We start from the raw sequence: 20,226 nt of genomic DNA on the forward strand, positions 1-20,226 counted from the left end.
GTTTTCAAACCTGGACAGAGGGTAAAGGAATACATTGTTGTACAGAGACACCACCAAGCTATTTTTAAGCCTTCACTGCACTTTGCTTTTGGTGATCCCAATGCATATTGATATATAATTTCTTTTTCATGTTTGTATTGACTTACCCTCCCTTTTGCTCCACCCCAGGCGTTTGTCTGCGCAGGTGTGTATTGTAAGCACGCCCAATGATGAAGCTTGTCACAATTTTTTGAGTGAGTGCAGTATTTTTCCACAGAGAGTGTGCCACCTTTTGATCACTTTTCGCTACTCCTCTGTGTGTGTTACAGTCCCCTCTTGATAGTGCCACGGGTGCTTGATGTCTGGATGGACACTGTGATGTCAGCTGTTGGCAATGGCAAAAAAAACAAGAAAGAGATATCAGCCTTATATGAGAATACAGCCATGATAGATGTGACAACTGATGTTGGTAAAATTGAAACAGATGTAGCATATCCCTTACACTTTCAAAACTCAATAATTGGACTGACATTTGTCTGATATCACAAAGAGGGTCAATGATATGCAAACTGATGTACATAGTAGTGGTTGGGTGACAGCCACAGGTTTACCAGAGTGTCGGAGGGCAAAGAGTCAAACCTTAGCTTGATGGGTAGCCCATGATGTGGGTCAAATATTAATCCCTAATGTGGTTAGCAAAGAATATTTGGTCACTACAGTAGTGGAGAGACGGGAATAGTTAATAGGTGTGGGTAGTTGTCATTGTTTTGCAGTGGTTAAAGGACTGAACATCTACAAAGTCGTGCCCTGGGTGACTGTACAGGTCAAATAAAGCCAGTTTGAGGCAGACATGCATGTGACATGAAGTTGTGGTAGGTGTAATGACAAAAGACATGCTGCATATTGTCATGGATGTTGACTTACTAGTATCTGTAGATTGTCTGCTGCGAAAGGACAGTACCTAGGACAGCACAGACAATGGCACAGCAGTGGGGAGAGTGGCATGTGGCAGAGGGGCTGGCAACTCGAGGCCTGCAATGGAGACAATTACATGATAGAGGTGTGTATATTTACGTGCTAGTCACAGACACTTTCCCTTTATTATCAGGATGTTGCCTCAGCATATGTGTACTCGATATATTAAATACCGTGTTCATTCATGAGAATCTAAGTTGAACCCTTGTGGTTGTTTCAAGCATAAAGTGAGGTAGACCTGGCTGGGAGAGAGTAGTGCGTTCTGAAGCCATCCTGGTTGGGGCCCTGCTACACGAGGAGGCGGGTCTGCTGCACTTGGGGTAAAATAACCAGTAACACTTAGATTTAGGTGTGGGCATACTGGGCAGGATCGATGCTTCAAACACTCTAGAACCTGCACACAGAACTCTGGGCCGGTCACAATGTTTCTTACAGATTAAACATTCGTACATACATCTACTATTGAAATGGCTTTAATTATGACCATGGATGATGAAAAGCCGCACTTATTACGAGTGACCTCTTAATTCAGTTGGGAACAGTAACTGGAGTTGCCAGCCCCATGGAGACTATAAGAGGAGCTACCTAGCCAAACTCAACAAACGACAGGAAATTAGACAGTAAGTTAAGAAAGACAAGTCTGCGGCTTCCATCTTAAACATTTCTTTTTAGATATGCTTCGACAGCGAATTTTGACTTTCTTTTACATTTCCACTGTCTGTATATATGTGCTACACTTTTATTTCCGTGGCTGGACCGTGCTTGTCATTAACTTACACTTGCACTGAGCCCCTCAACATAGAAAATGAAAACATTGAAGTAAGGCAAACAACTAGTTTATTAAAAAATAGAAATGCCCACAGATGCTTATCTGTCCTCTCATTTAGAACAAACAGAGAAATTTAAATTACAGTAATAACTCTTCTCTTTGGATGGAACAGGAGAATGAAGGTGGAGAGAAACTGGCACCAGTTGAGTCAACATTGATTGATCCCACAGCCAAGAATCAAACTGGTCCAATTGTCACGTGACCTGACATCAGATCTACTGGCAGGATTCTGACTGGCCGCTTCCAGTATAAAGGTAGGAGCTCTGGGCTGACAGAGACACCCCGAGATTGAACCTTGTGTACTCACATCGCATCCCGATACCCATCCATCTCTCACCATGAAGATCGCTCTCGTTTTTCTGTTGGTGGGTGTGAGCAGCATCCATGGTAAGCATCCTCTCTATCCTCATAAATCCTGATTCACAGAGCACGATGCAGATCTGCACTCCCAGATTTACAACTCTGCACGGAGGCAGATTTACAACTTTCCGAAATACACACTCTTTCGACCGCAATCTCACCTTTTCCGTCCGAATTACTGGAAGGTTTCCTGCACTTTTTTTCTCTTTGGCGGTTGCATTTCTCTAATGTCCAATTGGACGCCTTGCACAGCTGTGCATTGTGAAATGCCAGTGTCTTTGAGTAATGACAGTTTTTAGTTTGTTTTTCTAGCTATTCAAAGACTATTTTTGCCATGAAGTAAACCGCTCTCACACCCTTAGGAATTTCAGAAGTGGTCCTTCACATTCGGGAAAATGTTTGATTCTTACTCTAGACAGGTCAAAATCTCTCCTTATATTCAAGATTGACGGGGTCAGACGGAAGTTTGAGAATACCTACAAACTCTTTAATGTGTCAATGATTTAAAGTTTCTTGGGAGACCCTATCCTCGAAGATTCTATTTTTCTGCTCGCTGAGTGGAATTTACTCAACTGTTGCCTAATAATATGGGTGAGATCACTTTTGCACAAGGACACGTTTTCATTAATAGATTGCAGAATGTATCTCACCATTGCACATGTCAGACCTACACATGCATATCGGTTTGAGACTCCTTTGCAGAGTAGGGCTCTTCTAAGGGGCAGGGAACATTTCTGTTTAATGCCCGGACCTTCTGAAGTTCACCAGCGCTCCACATGCAACACCATCGGAAAGCAATTTTCCCCCATCACATTAAGATGGCGTAGGAATCTGTCCGAGACCGGGGTGGGAACAAACACCGCCCGCCACGGATCCACCACAGGCAATCAATCTGGCAGAGCAGTCAGCATCAGTAAAATGGTGGAGATGCCTATCAGGCACTATGCACGAGATTAGGATGCTGGCCGCAGCCAGCCTTTCTGTGGCAGTTAAACAGCCATTGAAAGGCTGGTGAGGATTGGTATCGGGGGCCTGTTGCGGGCCCCCTTGTGTTGGGGGGACGTGCTTGTGCACTGGGGGGTACCCATGGTACTACCTTACATTTCACTGCACTAAGAGGCGGGCACCGTGTAGTGCCTGCCACGTCGTGCAGTGAAATGCACAACATACATTTTTAACATTGCGGCGGGTGCTTCAGTCAGCAGCACCAGCTGCAATGTTAAAATGCAAAATGTGACCGCCATGGTGGCGGTCGCATCCTAATTTGGAGAGCAGGACCGCCGCATACATGGCGGGTGGTCCCAATCCCCGCAATGATGGCAGTCGGACAGAAGTCTGACCGCTATCGTAATGACCCCCATAGTCATTTGGGGCTTTGTTGGCCCCCTGAAATAGAATAATGGTTTTAATACGATGTAAAAAATATAGATATAATAAAAATGACTCCCTATACTTAAACAGGTAAGTACATAAATATTGGGGGAAAATATAGATGTTAAAAGTATAGTTGTACAAAATATCTACTTTTAAATATATGTATATGTATATATATATATATATATATATATATATTCACTGAAAAAACCATAGGTTATAGACCATATATAGTTAGGGATTAGCATTTAAAAAACCTTATTTTATTTGCACAAAACCATTGAAATTCCATATATAGTTAGTTGCACTAACTATATATCGCGGACCCGCAATCCACTGCTAATGATGTCACATATTACATCATTCATGACATGGTCAGTGACATCACTGATGACATCAGTGATGACATCTCAAATGACATCACTGATGACATCACTGATGACATCTCAAATGACATCACTGATGACATCACTGACATCTCATTTGACATTACTGATTACATCACTGATGATATCATTTATGTGATAATACATCTTCAGACGCTAATATAACCTTAGATACACTCAGTGTAAACAGGCACTCACAGACTGTCACTCATCCATGGAGTTACTCACACACCTAGTCAGTCATGCAAAGAATCAATCACACCTCCATTTCCTCAACTATACAGTTATACACACCTTACTTATTCAAACATATACTAACACATATTTACTCTCTTATACAATCCTTGATACAAGTTCACAATGATTCATACAGCCACTCTCACATTCACTGGCTCTTATGTTCAGTTATTTATATATGTCAACTCTCACATGGAGTGTGTTTTACATATGTACTTACTTTGACATGTAGAACTGAGATATTCATTCACTCACCAATACACTCATGCACACAGTCAACTGTCCATACAGCTGTTTCTACATGCACTTTTGAACCCATACACCTAGGGAATCAACTGCTCACACATCTATGCACAGAGTTATACACCTCCCAGCCACCCACACACATACTCAGTCTCCCATACAAATACTTGGGCAACCATTCAATAACCCATATAGTTACTGATATAGCTACTGATTTAAACATGCAGCAGTTTACAGAAGAACATAAATAATGATTGCCAAATTAAGACACTTTAATCACTAACCCATGCACTCAGTGAGACACATTTAATCATTCTCTCATACAGTCAGTCATGCACCTACTAAATCCTTCATCCAGACACTTATACATCCACTCATTCTTCAATATGTAAGACATATTTTAACTTTACAGAAACATACAGTCACTGGGTGTTGTCATCAGTGATGTCATCAGTGATGTCATTTGAGATGTCATCACTGATGTCATCAGTGATGTCACTGACCATGTCATGAATGATGTAATATGTGACATCATTAGCAGTGGATTGCGGGTCCGCGATATATAGTTAGTGCAACTAACTATATATGGAATTTCAATGGTTTTGTGCAAATAAAATAAGGTTTTTTAAATGCTAATCCCTAACTATATATGGTCTATAACCTATGGTTTTTTCAGTGAATTTTCAAGGTTTTGTAAATGCAAATTCCTAACTATATATGGTCTATAACCTATGGTTTTTTCTGTGAATTTCATTGGTTTTTTAAAAGCTAATATCTATAGCTGTAAAATATATTCTTTATTAAGTGACGTATCACGTAGCCCGTGAGACGCCTCATGATGCATCGCATAACCGTGACGTATCGTCTCTGCAGCGCAAACCAAACCCAAAACGTAATCGCCCCAGAACACGCTTAAAGATATATATATTTTTTTTAATCTTAATGAGACAAAATCCACACGTGCACATATCACAAACGTTTTATAATGTAACTAAAGTCCTAAAACCCTCTATTAACTACAATGCTTTTTAATGAGGTGCTATCATGTATATTGGTCCCAAGATGGCTGCCAACACTTCTTGGATGAAGTGCTGACAGCCAATCAGATCAGATGTGTGGTTAGGCTCCACCCAGATATATATCTTTTTTTGAACCTAAATTACTCAAAATCCACGGGAGCACATATATTGAGACCTAGCAAAGGCACATCGGGCTAACAGTCCCTACAATTTTGCCAAGTTTCGTGCAAATCCATTCAGCCGTTTGAGCTAAAAGTGAGGCCAACCGCCCTATGGAAAAATGAATGGGAAAAACGCGTTTTGGGACCCTCCTTTTTTCTCGGCCCCCCCTTGACGACCCCCCCCAAATTTTCAGGGGCTGCTCAGAAACAAAATGTGCCATTTTCCTGAAAATTTCAGCCAATTCCGTCCACAAACGCCAAAGTTATTAGACATAGAATTTTCAAAAGTTCCATAGAGAAAAAATCCTAACTATATAGAGACAAGATGGCGGCCGCTCCGGACTGTTTACAATGTTGACAGCCAATCAGCTACTCCTCAGACTCCCGTTACACTGCCGGTTAGCTTCCCGGTTAGCTGCCCGGTTAGCTGCCCGGTTCGCGAACCGGGACGCGTCTCTACGGCGAAAAAATCTGATTTTTTTTTTTTTTTGTGCCCCGCGTGACTCTATAATATCCCCCTCATCAATCCTAGGGGGTCACAAGGGGTCTACCTCGCCCCCTTTCCTTCATTTCCCCCTTTGTTTTTGCCTCCTCTTGTCTCTCGATCCTACCGAGAGACAAGATGGCGGCCGCTCCGGACTGTTTAGAATGTTGACAGACACCGGAGAGCCAATCAGCTTCGCTTCGCAAAGTTCCGATACGCGAAAAGTTCGCGAACCGGAGCGCTGCCCGGAGCGCTGTTACAGATATATATCTTGTTTTAAACGTTAATTTCTCAAAATCCACTGAAGCACATATATTGAGACCTAGCAAAGGCACATCGGGCTAACAGTCCCTACAATTTTGCCAAGTTTCGTGGAAATCCATTCAGCCGTTCGGGCTAAAAGTGAGTCCAACCGCCCTATGGAAATTAACATGGGAAAAACGCGTTTTGGGACCCCCCTTTTTTCTCGGCCCCCCCTTGACGAACCCCCCCCAAATTTTCAGGAGCTGCTCAGAAACAAAATGTGCCATTTTCCTGAAAATTTCAGCCGATTCCGTCCACAAACGCCAAAGTTATTAGACATAGAATTTTCAAAAGTCCCATAGAAAAAAAATCCTAACTATATATACCTACTGGCTATCGCCAGTAGGTAATATATATATATATATATATATATATACATATACATATATATATATACATATGCATATATAATACAATAATAAATATATTTTAAATTATAAAATTAATAAAAAGAAAGTAGATTTAATATACATTTTAACAAATATATCATATAAACTTAATTTAAAAAAATAAACCACACATCCATAATTCCATATATATATATATATATATATATATATATATATAACAGCTCCGTCTCTCTCAGTTTTTGCAGAAAGAAATTACGGCACTCGCAGGGAAAGTGTTAGATTTGTTTTACTCAACACACTCAGCAGACAAACGCGTTTCGATTTTCCTTCGTCAGTGTCTACCATTGACACGGAAGGAAGCAGGTTTAAAACCTTTACAGCGCCTTGTTGCATATACATAGAAAGAGGACTGACGTTTACCCCCGTGATAGATATATCACTTAGTACATTACTTTTACTTTTACATTCAGAAAAAACATTCACGAAAGGCTCTGTAGAATACATTTCAACCAAAATTACGAGTATTTGACATTTCTTATTTACGAAATTAATCACATTTTGTGTGAGTTATATTCGCCTATCGTGTGTGATGTAGGTTATTCAGCCGTGGATCGGCATAGTTCACGGGGTGTAATAGATTCATTACAGAGTTTATGCTTTTCCTAAGTGGGAAGCTAATTCCTCATTCCTGTTTAATCCCAGAGGGGCCTTTGTCTGGAGGTCTATTATGTAGCGGGATTCGAGTCTTCTTAGTTTCCTGGTACAGGTACATTGATGACCTCTTTCTAGTATGGGAGGGGTCTGTAACTTCAGCTGAAGAATTTGTGGCACATCTAAATCTGAACGAATTAAATCTGAAATTCACCGCTGATATCAGCGCATCAACAGTTAACTATCTGGACTTGAAAGTAAGCTTGACTGGTGGTAAAATTGAGACAGAACTGTTTAGAAAGACAACAGCCGGCAATTCAGTTTTACATGCCGGAAGCAGTCACCCCCCGACCCTAATCAGAAGTATCCCTTACGGAGAACTCCTTAGAATAAAGAGAAACTGCTCCAGAGAAGCAGACTTTGCAAAAGCCGCAAGAGAAAGCATTGATAGATTTCAAGCCAGAGGATACAACAAACTACTTCTGGAAAACACCCTAAAAAGAGTAGAAAGAATCCCCAGAGAGCAACTTCTAAAAGAACAAACGAAGAGTACAAAAGCAAGTCTGAACGAAGGGAAATTCAGACTGATAACTACCTTCTCAGAAGATTCCAATCATCTGAGAAATATCCTAAAGAGGAGTTGGCATATCCTAAAAACGGATCAGGTCATTGGAAAAGAGATTCCGGCTTTTCCTTTAATCACCTTTAGAAAAGGAAGGTCCATCAGGGATAAAATTGTACATAGTCATCTGCCAGACAGAATCACAACGACAGGCAGGATTAGGGACATGCCAGGATTCTATCCCTGCGGCAAATGCAAAGCCTGCGAGAGGAGCAAGAAAAGAACTACATATGAAATACCAGGGTCAGGACACAGCAAGAGAATATCCAAATTTCTCACTTGCAATACCACCCATGTTGTCTACTGCCTAATGTGCCCATGTGGTTTGAAATACATAGGCAGCACAGTGAAAAATGTCAAGCTACGTGTATTAGAGCATCAACGTGCTATCATGAATAAAGACTTCAACTATCCCGTAGCTAAACATTTTGCTTTAAGACACAACAGTAACAGGGAACTGCTGCAATTTTTCGCGCTAGACCATATACCAGTGGACCCCAGGGGTGGAGACAGGTTGCGGAAACTAAGAAGACTCGAATCCCGCTACATAATAGACCTCCAGACAAAGGCCCCTCTGGGATTAAACAGGAATGAGGAATTAGCTTCCCACCTAGGAAAAGCATAAACTCTGTAATGAATCTATTACACCCCGTGAACTATGCCGATCCACGGCTGAATAACCTACATCACACACGATAGGCGAATATAACTCACACAAAATGTGATTAATTTCGTAAATAAGAAATGTCAAATACTCGTAATTTTGGTTGAAATGTATTCTACAGAGCCTTTCGTGAATGTTTTTTCTGAATGTAAAAGTAAAAGTAATGTACTAAGTGATATATCTATCACGGGGGTAAACGTCAGTCCTCTTTCTATGTATATGCAACAAGGCGCTGTAAAGGTTTTAAACCTGCTTCCTTCCGTGTCAATGGTAGACACTGACGAAGGAAAACCGAAACGCGTTTGTCTGCTGAGTGTGTTGAGTAAAACAAATCTAACACTTTCCCTGCGAGTGCCGTAATTTCTTTCTGCAAAAACTGAGAGAGATGGAGCTGTTATTTTTCACGTGGGGCGCCACCACGAGAGGCACCCGCCTGCGAGTGACCCGGATCTTTGGTGCAACGGAGCTGCAATATATATATATATATATATATATATTATATATATATATATATATATATATATATATATATATATATATATATATATATATATATATATATATATATATATATATATATATATATATATATATATATATATTCACACATAACAAAGCTCCTACTGCAACCCTTCGCCTTCGTGGGTGTGGCTCGAACCGGCGGAGCAACCGGAAATCAATATTCCAAAGTAACGGCGTTCCTCACGAGCACTCGGGTGAAGGACAACACAACAATCCACAAGGTTTCCAAGACGATAGATTTATTCCTTCATAAATCTCGTGACGCGTTTCGCACTCCAAAGAGTGCTTGATCACACAAATTGCACCAAGTCATACACATTATTTATGTTGGTTACACTTAACAAACATCAACATAGGACTAGTGGTATCAGTGAGTCCTACAAGTATGATAGGTTAGGTAGCCATATTGGAATGGTATGAGTCCCATATGTTTTAGTGTTAATACAGTGCTGGTTATATTATTTTCTTCAATCCCGTGGTGAATCACTGTTGTTAATAATCACAACAGTGTTACTATGCGGTTTGTGTTGCGCTAATTTTATGTTCAAAATTATATATCGAACAATTTGTTAGGAGGCATGGAGACTAGTTACCAGCAGAGCGGGTAATGGCAAATGGTGAGGTCCTAGAGTAACGAGTATCCAAATAAGTTGGAATGCGTTAAAGGGACCACCGATAGAGGTCCTGTGTCGAGACTCCTCCCAGTTGCGCGTCATGCTTAGACAGTAGTCATGGCTACGCGATGTTAAACAAGATCTGCTCGTACCGAGTGTTCGAGATTGCGTACACTCTGGTCCCGATTAGCGGATTTACTGGTTATTTATCCCTCTGGTTAGTGAGATAGGGAGATAGGGAGTTCTCTTGTGAGGTCACAACTGTATCTATAGACAGCTGCTTCAAAGTCTGGATGTCCTTCCTGGTTAGTGGAACGGACCTAGAACCTCAAGGGAACCTGTCAAGGAACCATAATATTGTCCCAAACTGGTGTAGTACATTAATGTCGGGTGTTCAAGTACCCATTCGAGTGTTACAACATACAACGTGTAAAATCGATGACACTGGTGCAACAATTGGTTAAAATTATACTTTCGAATTTGGATGAGGATGAATTAAATCTAAGTACTGAAGCCAGGAGAATACTGGATGTCCTAGAAATCCAACATAATCAGGCAGCAGATACTGACTTTAAACCGAAATCCACATAAATAATGTGTATGACTTGGTGCAATTTGTGTGATCAAGCACTCTTTGGAGTGCGAAACGCGTCACGAGATTTATGAAGAAATAAATCTATCGTCTTGGAAACCTTGTGGATTGTTGTGTTGTCCTTCACCCGAGTGCTCGTGAGGAACGCCGTTACTTTGGAATATATATATATATATATATATATATGGCCACAGATTTCTTCTTCCCACGTTCAGTAGAATAAAGACCACGGCACAGCAACAGATGGATTTCAGCGCTTTATTTACACACCAGTGCAAAAAATATAACGTGCATCAAATGGACGGTCTTACGCGTTTCGGCTCCTGCCTTCCACTGGACCATAGAGTCCCTGGGTCTAGACCTTACTTATATAGTGCAAAAAGTGTAAGTACCCTCTACCATTTCCATAGTTTTCTAGACCAACCCAACCCAGCATATAATATATGTACATGGCAAGTACATGTTAAAAGGTATATACACAAATATGTACAATCAACGTAAAGTACATTGGTCAAAAGTCCAAGACCATATGAAAATAAAGTATTATAGCATTCCATGGTCTGTTTTACATATCACTGCGCATGTAATTGTAAAGGTATCTACATAACTATGTACAATCAACGTGAAGTACAAAAAAGTTTTTTGACCAAACATTCAAAATAAAGTATTATCAGGTTCCATGGTCTGGTTCTTACATGTAATGCGCAAGTTTAGTGTAAAGTACCCCTTTGTAAAAAACCGTAGATTTTCTATAAAATAAAGTATATACAAAAATTCTTATTTACATTTAGATCCATCCCCTATAAAGATGTTAATATGGAGGATCACTTTGGGTTAAAGATGGTTATAGTTTCTAGAGAAACAATCAGTTTCTAAAGTTTTTACTAGAAGAGAATGTAGGTCTACACGCTAAATAGGTTGTTGCAAAATTCCCAATGAAGTATCTACAGTATATCTCCAGGATTGAATTTCAAGACAGTATAAAGCGTCATTATCAAGGTATCACCTGACCTATCGTATATAGCTTGATGTACCATCTCGACCAACCTTGCTGTGCAAACAACCATAATTCATATAAAGTACTTATATTCCCAGCTTTTTCTCTTCTAAACATCCAACTATTATTGAACTACCAACCATCATTCCTTTCCATTCATTATTTTTTCAGACGGGGATGCTAGGATTCTAAATGATTTAACGGTTCAGAGTCAATTAATCATAACATGTACATATTCCAGTATTAAGGGACAACATTTTCCATACTCTTAAGGGTTTCCACAGGTTTGAAATCAAATTGTTATTAAATTATCTTGGATCAGGAGGTCAAATCACAAATGTACATACAGTTCGGCGTCCAAATTATGACCAAACGGTGCTTCAGTTCCCATACTGAGTATCATTCTCGATTCTAGGCGTCTTAGTAATTGTAACTGGTCACCGCCTCGTTCTGGAAGTTTGCACAGTTTTATTCCAGAATATTTCAAAAGGGTGGTGTCACTCTGGTGGTGTTGGGCAAAGTGTGTGGCCATTGGGTAACACGGGTCCTTGTTTTTTATCGCCCTTAGATGTTGTAGTATTCTCAATTTGAGTTTATTTACAGTGCTCCCAATGTAGTATTTGCCACAAGGGCATTGAAGTCTGTAAATTACACACTTAGAATCACATGTGATATGGTCATAAATGATTTCTTTTCTGCCATCTTGTAGTAGATAAGATTTGATATTCACCCCATGTTCACAGGCCTTACATTTATGGCATTTCCAGAAGCCAGGTGTTGTGAGCCATCTCTGTTTTTTCTCCTCCCGCACTACTAGATGACTTTGTGTTAGGATGTCTCTCAGGGAGGAGGTTTTCCTGTATGTTATACTGGGATGTTTTGTCAGACTCTCATTTAAGGTGTTGTCCAAACGAAGAACTTGCCAATGTTTTTTGTAGGCTTTTCTCATCTCGGGACTTTGATTGTCATAATCAACTATCAGTCTGGTTATCTCTCTGCTCTGATCAGTTTCCTGTTCTTGATTTTTTCTAAGTTTCTTGTTTTTTGGGGACAAAAGTTCTTCCCTTTTCTTCAGGTGCATCCTATTTTTTGCAATGGTGATGACCTCCATTGGGTATCCTCTTTCAAGGAATCTGGAACCCATATTCTCTATTTCTGTATTCAAATCATTTTCCTCGGAGCAGTTTCTTTTTGCCCTTAGCATCTGACCATAAGGGATGCTCCACTTCAATCTTGTCGGATGTCCACTGTTAGCATGTAAAATGCTGTTGCATGCTGTTGGTTTTCTGTGGATTTTCGAGCACAGTTTATTGTTCTTAATAAAAACTTCTACATCGAGGAATATTAGAGAATGAGAGTCAATCGTCGATGTGAACTTTAGACTGAATCGATTGTGGTTCAGAGATTCAGTAAATGCTTTCAATGAGTTCTCATCTCCGTCCCATATGACAAATAAGTCGTCTATGAAACGACACCAAAGTTTAATTTTTGGCCCATCCGGGTTCTCATCATCTCTCTTCAGCACCTCACTTTCCCATTGCCCCATCAGAATGTTTGCATACGTGGGCGCAAAAGATGTCCCCATTGCTGTCCCCTGCTTCTGGAGATACATCTCCCCCAGGAACAGAAATGCATTATGGGTCAGGCAGTATTTGAGCATCTCCAGTAACATTTGAGAGTGTTCTAGGAAATTTACAGATCGTGTCATCAATGATTCTTTAACAGCCTCAATACCATCCTCATGATGTATTGAGGTGTACAGTGAAGTGACATCGATGGTTGCCATTTGATAAGTTGATTTCCAAACAACTGTTGAAATTCTCTGCAAAAAATCCATGGTGTCCCTCAAAAACGAAGGTAAGCTGGTCACATAGTTCATCAAGAATATATCTATAAATCTGGAGGTGGATTCCAAAAGGGACCCTATTGAACTCACAATGGGTCTCCCTGGTGGATGGTCTAGTGACTTGTGAATTTTTGGGAGGAAGTATATGGTTGCCATTATTGGGTTGTTGGTCTTAAGGTAACTATATTCATCAAAATCCAGTAGACCCCTATCCTTCCAGGTTAGTAACATCAAATGATATTCATTGGTCCACTCCTCCATTGGGTTAGTGCTCAATTTTTCATAATGTTCCTGGTTAAGGAGTTGTCGATTTGCCTCCTCAATGTAATCCTTGACATTTTGGATAACGAGGTTGCCCCCCTTGTCAGAAGATTTTATAATTATAGAGGCATCATTTTTTAAATCCATCATTGCCTTTTGTTCTTCCGAGGAGAGATTGTGTTTTTTAGTTTGTCCGTTTTTTCTGGTTTTGTTTGAAATTTTCATTATTTCCTCAACCATAAGTTCTTGAAACAAGTCGACTTTGTTGCCAGGTGGCAATTGTGGGCAAAATTTGGAGTTCCTTTTTAGACCACTATTCCCACTCATGTTGGTCGGTAGGCCAATGTCTTCACAAAAGTTAATTTCCATTTCCGGTGTAATGGTGTTATCCTCTTGGCTACAGGAGGTAACTTCTTTAATCGATGTCAGGGTTATCATGGCAGTTAAATCCTTCTGTGTAACTGTTGATATAGTTTGTATTTGAGATACACGGGCTTTTTTGATATTCCGATTTCTTTCAGTAAAGTGTTTCTTCAGCTTCACTTTTCTACAGAATTTGTATAGGTCAATGCGTGCGTTTGGAACGTTCATAGATTTTGTCGGGCAAAAGGAGAGACCTTTATTTAAAAGTTTTAGATGGGAATCCGAAAGTTGTTTATCTGATAGATTTACTACTATGTTAGGTACGGATTGTTGTTTTTTAACTTTTATTTTGGCTTTCCTTTGCCTCGCTTTGCTTTTACTTCTTTTGCCACCCCTTCTGGTTTTTGGTTTGTCGGGGGTTTCTTTGGTGGACGTTGTTCTCTCCCCCAGGCATTGGATCTTCCTCTTCCTCTTTGTCGCGTCGTCATGTGTGCCAACTTGATCTCCCCCTGAAAATCCAGTGGTGTTGTGCTCTGTTCTCCCTCAACTGAGCTTACTTCAGAGCTGTCTACTTCTTCAGTCGGATCATTTGGTCTATCCATATTTTTATCCATGGCCACATGGCTCCTTAGAGTGTCATACTTCCTTGCGAAGGTATAAATTCGGCCATTCAAATAATCCAATCTGTCTCTCATGAATTTATTGGCCTTCCTTTTTTCCACCTCCATCTCATGTTTAGCTATCTTCTTTTCCATGTTCTCTAATGCTTCCTTAGTTTCTTCAGATACGGGGATATCTGCGAGTTCTGCTTCTACAGTTACTATCATACTTAGTATTTTCTCAAGTTTTCTCTCCGCGTGGATGATGAGGGTTCTCATAAGTTTATATGAGCATTCATTTGTGTCCGTTTGCCATAGCTTAATAAGATCCATATCCAGGTCATTCAAAGTTGGCATAATCAAGATCCTCAAGCCTCGAGGAATTCTTTTAAATTCGATATATTTCTCTAGTGATGTCTTCTCCCACCACTTGTTTATTTCCTGGATGCGTAGGTTCTGGAGTTCTTTAACAATATTGGCAAATGTTCTCTCTTTGTTTTTCTCCCCCCCATCCCTCTTAGCGTCTGCAGTTGCTGTTGGTGCATTGTCATCATTCAGAAGCTCGCTTGCCCTCTGTTGGCGATTTCTTGTTTTGTCTGCCATGTTTATTATGTATTTTCAAGTTGTTTCTGCTGGGCTGGGTTATTACTATTACCTCTTCTTGATGCACTGTTAATGATTTGCTTGGTGTTTGTTATTTGTTCGTTATTCAATTGGGGTAATCCACTCCTCTGATCCCAAAGGTTAGTTGGACCCAATTACACGCTTTCTGTTGCTTTCTATGGGACGCTTTATGCTCCCACGTTAATTCCAAAAATACTGCACTGCCCCTTTAAGGATATTTTTGTTTCCGTCAATCACTCCGATGACGTGGTGCTTCAGTTTCCTCGCAGGGTTAACGTTCTCCCTTCCGTTCGGGATTGTGACCAGGCTTTGCTGTACGCTTACAAGAAGCTGGTGAGTGATGTATCGTGTGTGTTTAAAGATACGTTGCGATTTTGATGTTATCACACGTTCGCTACACTGCACCAGGGCTTCCTACGCCAGGGCTCGCTAAACCCGCGGGCGAATGCCTCTCACCCCACCCGAACGCAGCCTCCGCCGCGCTTCCAAAGTTAGGCAAAACGACAAACTCCACGACGGGTCACTCACCCCAGCGCTGGCCGCTTCCGTACTGTCCCGATAGTGTTTCTCCCGCTCCGGATCTCTCCACAACGGTTCTTCACGGGCTGCCTGGATCCGCAGTAGAGGCGTCAGCCGTTCAAACTTGAGATTGCGATCAGCTGGATTCCGATCAAAGAACGGTCACGGCTGCTTCACCTCGTCTTGGAGTGCCTGTGTTGCGCGTTCCAGCTAACGCGTTCTTATGGCCACAGATTTCTTCTTCCCACGTTCAGTAGAATAAAGACCACGGCACAGCAACAGATGGATTTCAGCGCTTTATTTACACACCAGTGCAAAAAATATAACGTGCATCAAATGGACGTTATATATACAATTTATAAACTATCAATTTTAATTTGTTTCATAATTTTAAATGTATATAAAAGTTTACAAATATATTTCTATCAATAACATCAAATCTATTAAAAATTCTATTCTATCAAAAATGAATACATTAAACTGTTTAAAAATCTTTAAAATAAAATTTACCACTCCAGTTAGTGCAACAGTAGGGAAAATGTTGGATAGCGCAGCGGCAAAAATTACTATTCCCACTCCAATGAGTGCAACAGTAGGAAAAGTGTCGGATTGTGGAGGGATAAAATTTACTATTCCCACTACAATAATTGTAACAGTAGGGAAAGTGTTGAATTGCAGAGGGGTAACAATTAATATTCTCACTCCAGTCGGTTCAAAATTAAAAACAAACAAAATAATAACAGCAACAAAAATATTTAAGAAATAAAATAAATAAAAAAGTATAAATATGTTAAACATTTAATTACAAATATATTGAATACCACAAATTAAAAAAAACATATTATTATGTTAAATGCATATGAAAAGTACCTACTAATAATATATTAAATAAAATAAAAAATAATTTTCAAACAAATAAATGTTTAATTAGAAATTATTCAGAATCAAAAACATTAATTAATACATACATTCACTTTATTATTTCCTACCCTATAACACCACACAATTCACAAACCAACTGCTAAATCTTAAAAAAATGCCCTTACACAATTAACATAAATGATTACCAATTAAAGAAATATTACAAATTAAAAAACAAATTATAACTCTTAAAAATGAAGAAACTTCCCACAATTTACCCCTATAATCCCCACAAACCATAGCTAACATTAAACTGTAAAATAATTAATTACACAATTAAAACTTATTTTCAATTAGAAAACAAATAGTATTTAACAACCAATTATAAAGTAAGTAAAATTAATTTACTCCCCAACCTTTACCCCTATAAAAGTAAAACCCACACACATTAAATATAAATAAGTACCCCATTTAATTATCAATTGATTAAGATAAATGATCAGCTAATTATTAATTAACTGAATATAAATTACTTCTCACCTTTTACCACTATAAACCCTACAACCCACACCTAAAATTAATTACACAATTTCCATATTTCATGTTCAATGAATTAATCAATATTAATTAAGAACTAATTATTAATTAATTAAACTAAAATTTCTTCCCACGTTTACCCGTATAAACCCTACAACCAACACCTAAAATTAATTACACGGTTTCCATAATTAATTTTACAATAAATTAATAATAAAAACTAACGACTATTTATTAATTAATTAAACATAAATTACTTCCCACACTTTACCCCTATAAACCCCACGACTCAATGCTAAAATAAATTTCACATTATTAATTTTCAATCAATTAATTAAGTTAAATTAACAACTAATTTATTACTTAATCAAAAATAAATTACTTCCCACCCTTCAAACCTATGAGCCCCAGAACTCGCACCTAAAAATAATTACAAAATTACCATAATTAATTATCAATTAATTAATGTTAATTAACAACTAATTATTAATTAATTACAAATAAATTACTTCCTACAATTAACACTATAAAATCTCAATTAAAAAAAGATGCATAAATAAAAAATAATAATTTATTTATTATAATTAAATTACTTCCCACCCTATTCCTCCATAAACCACAACCCACTACAGAACTAAAAAAGGCAAAATTTAATTAAAATAAAATTGATAACTACTAAAAATGTAACACATATATTAAAAACATAAACAATATTTACACAAAAAACATACATCACAATAATTTGAATGATAAAATAAAATACATAACACTAATTAAAAAATCGATATTTTAAACAACTATATTTTTTCAAACAATATTAATGACTTCTACATTTTAAAAGCAATATTTCCTGCCTTAAATTTGATATTCTGGATCACGATATTCATGCTGTCGATATTTCTGTGTCATGATAATTCCAACTCGAAATTTGTGTAAGTCGACATTTCCAACTCAATATTCTGTCTGAATATCCTCCCACAAAGGAACTAGATATGTCCTGAATGTTAGTGAGAAACCATAAACATAATTGCTTATTGGTATCCATAAATGTTTTTCTGAGCATCTTCTGAAGTTGGAGACATATAGGGCAGGAGTAAATACGTAACCAGCAGTAGCGACTCATGGAGGGAGTGCTGCGGATGGTGGGGGGGGCAGGGGAGGAGCAGGGTGGGGGGGTAGTAAACTACGGCATATGGCCGAACAGAGGTAAGTAAACAAGTAAATGAATAAACAAATTTCATTGCGCGCACTGCATTGCCAAATTCCATAGTTTACAACCCCCCACCCTGCTCCTCCCCCGCCCCGCATTGCCGCCCTGCAGTACTCATTCCACGAGCCACTACTGGTAAGCAGGATGACGATGTGAAAGAATACCCCTCAAATTGTTGGGCGTGTAAAGCAATAGGTTTTTCCAAGTGGATAGACAAAAAGTGCTCTTGCACACCTGCACGACATTTTCACATGCATAATTCAAAGCTATTGCATACTATGTATAATGGATAATGATAAATATTTTTGCGTTAAGAGAACATTTCAAAGGTTTTCCAATTCTTCTTGATACCTTTTAAAGTGAAGAAATGTAAGCATTACCACCTTAACCATTCTCCTCTTCCCTGTCCTTATATTATTGATGTTTCTGCTTCCTGTGACAGATTACCCATATATAAATAGATGGGAAGAAATTCGATTATTTCACAATAATTAGTTTTTCTTCACTTTATATTATGTAAGTGAGTTCCGCCCTCTCTTTCAATACTTCTCCTCCCCTGAGTTGTACAAATTCTTGATAGAAAGAATAGGGAGGGACCCAGAGCCTGTGCAATGGGAGGGAGATTGTCAGGGACTGGTTGGAGGGGAGGGTTTAAGAAACAGACACAAGAGCTAGTCAAAACAGGGACACTGTGTTAAATGCTCTTTCAGATTTAACAAAATAGTCCCTGAGCAAGTAACTATTATGTGACAAGTGGAATGCTTCAAGAAAAAGGGTCCTGCTCCATGGGAGGGAATAAACAATGAAAAAGGAGGGATAAATAGGGAAAATACCCACTTGGAAGCAAGGATTTTTATAGGACACTGAAACGAACAAATTCAAAGCAGTGGGTTCTCTGTAACCCCACAGAGTATGTCTCGAAGGAACAGCGCAAGCGCTGCCTCGGCTCAACATAAAAAGAAGCGTATGTTGGTTGGTATCAGGCTAAATTAACAGTCAACCGACTGATAAATATCACAAAAGAAATATTTCACTGTTGAGCATTATTTGCTCAACAGGAGATGTCCTATGCATTGCAAATACATTTTGATGAATACAGGGTCGAGGACATTGCTATAGGAAGTACTCTTTTACTTTGAAGCCCAGGGCTATTTCAGACATATCTGCTCTCACTGGTCATAAGCCACGGGGTACTCTGGTATTTAGAAATCAAACCAAAATGTTTCTCTTTGGAATTCACTCATCTAATGGAACCATAGCTCTTGGAGAAAGAAGGAAAGAAGGGGAGGGCAGGCTCCAATGCAACTCCTAAGTTATGCAGTTGAAGCAACGTAAATGGAATTACAGATGTATTAGCTTTCACCCATGGAAAATTGTGTTTTAATACAAATAGGAAGAGAGAAAGGCAACTACCAAGTTACTGAATGGCCGCATGTAATTTAAAAAGTTTGGATTCATTTACCCATAGTCACTAATTATTTTATTTTTGTCTGTATTTTAGCTACTTATGAAATGGACAAGACCAAGGTTGAAAAATGCCTCGCAACGGCTCTGGTAAATACATCGCTTCTTTTAGATGCTCTTGTACATATATGATGCCACTTTTGAAATAATAGCTGAAAAGTATGTGTATGCTATTGATATTTATGTACAAACCTTGTTCCAATATTTTAGCGTTTGTAACTGATTTTGAGTGCCACACTACAGTTTGCAAGTATGAATAGATGTACAAATGTATGCATTTTATTGCATTCAAGAAATAAACACAATCCCAAATAGGACTGACCTCCAGCAGAAACATGTTGGCTGAATTAGTTAGTTAAACAGGTATATGTTGCATTTTTTAAACTTTTTAACTAAATGCGTTTCCAGTTCTTTATATCAAGACAATATTGCAATATAATGTGCTGCAAAATCCAGCATAGTACTTTACTGCTGCATAATTTAGTTAAATATGATATATAATGTGATCTTCCATTGCAGCATAACGCTAGTGATTGTGACAATGGGAACGCTCTACAAAGGGTTATGGGGCTGGAATTAT

General features: G+C 38.8%; 1 protein-coding gene across 1 annotated transcript in view; it reads left to right on the plus strand.

The window, feature by feature from the left end:
• The first annotated feature begins 2,068 nt into the window (after positions 1–2,068).
• The window catches only part of LOC147703288 (uncharacterized), a 321,000-nt gene continuing 302,842 nt past the window's right edge, over positions 2,069–20,226 (plus strand). Inside the window, exons 1-2 of the mRNA XM_086928906.1 lie at positions 2,069–2,170; positions 19,684–19,736. Coding sequence (XP_086785032.1) covers positions 2,122–2,170; positions 19,684–19,736 — 102 coding nt within the window. The 5' untranslated portion in view covers positions 2,069–2,121. The remainder of the gene's footprint in view (positions 2,171–19,683; positions 19,737–20,226) is intronic.

Source organism: Lissotriton vulgaris, chromosome 7, assembly GCF_964263255.1.
Source record: "Lissotriton vulgaris chromosome 7, aLisVul1.2, whole genome shotgun sequence".
In the NCBI taxonomy this organism is placed as follows: Eukaryota; Metazoa; Chordata; class Amphibia; order Caudata; family Salamandridae; genus Lissotriton; species Lissotriton vulgaris.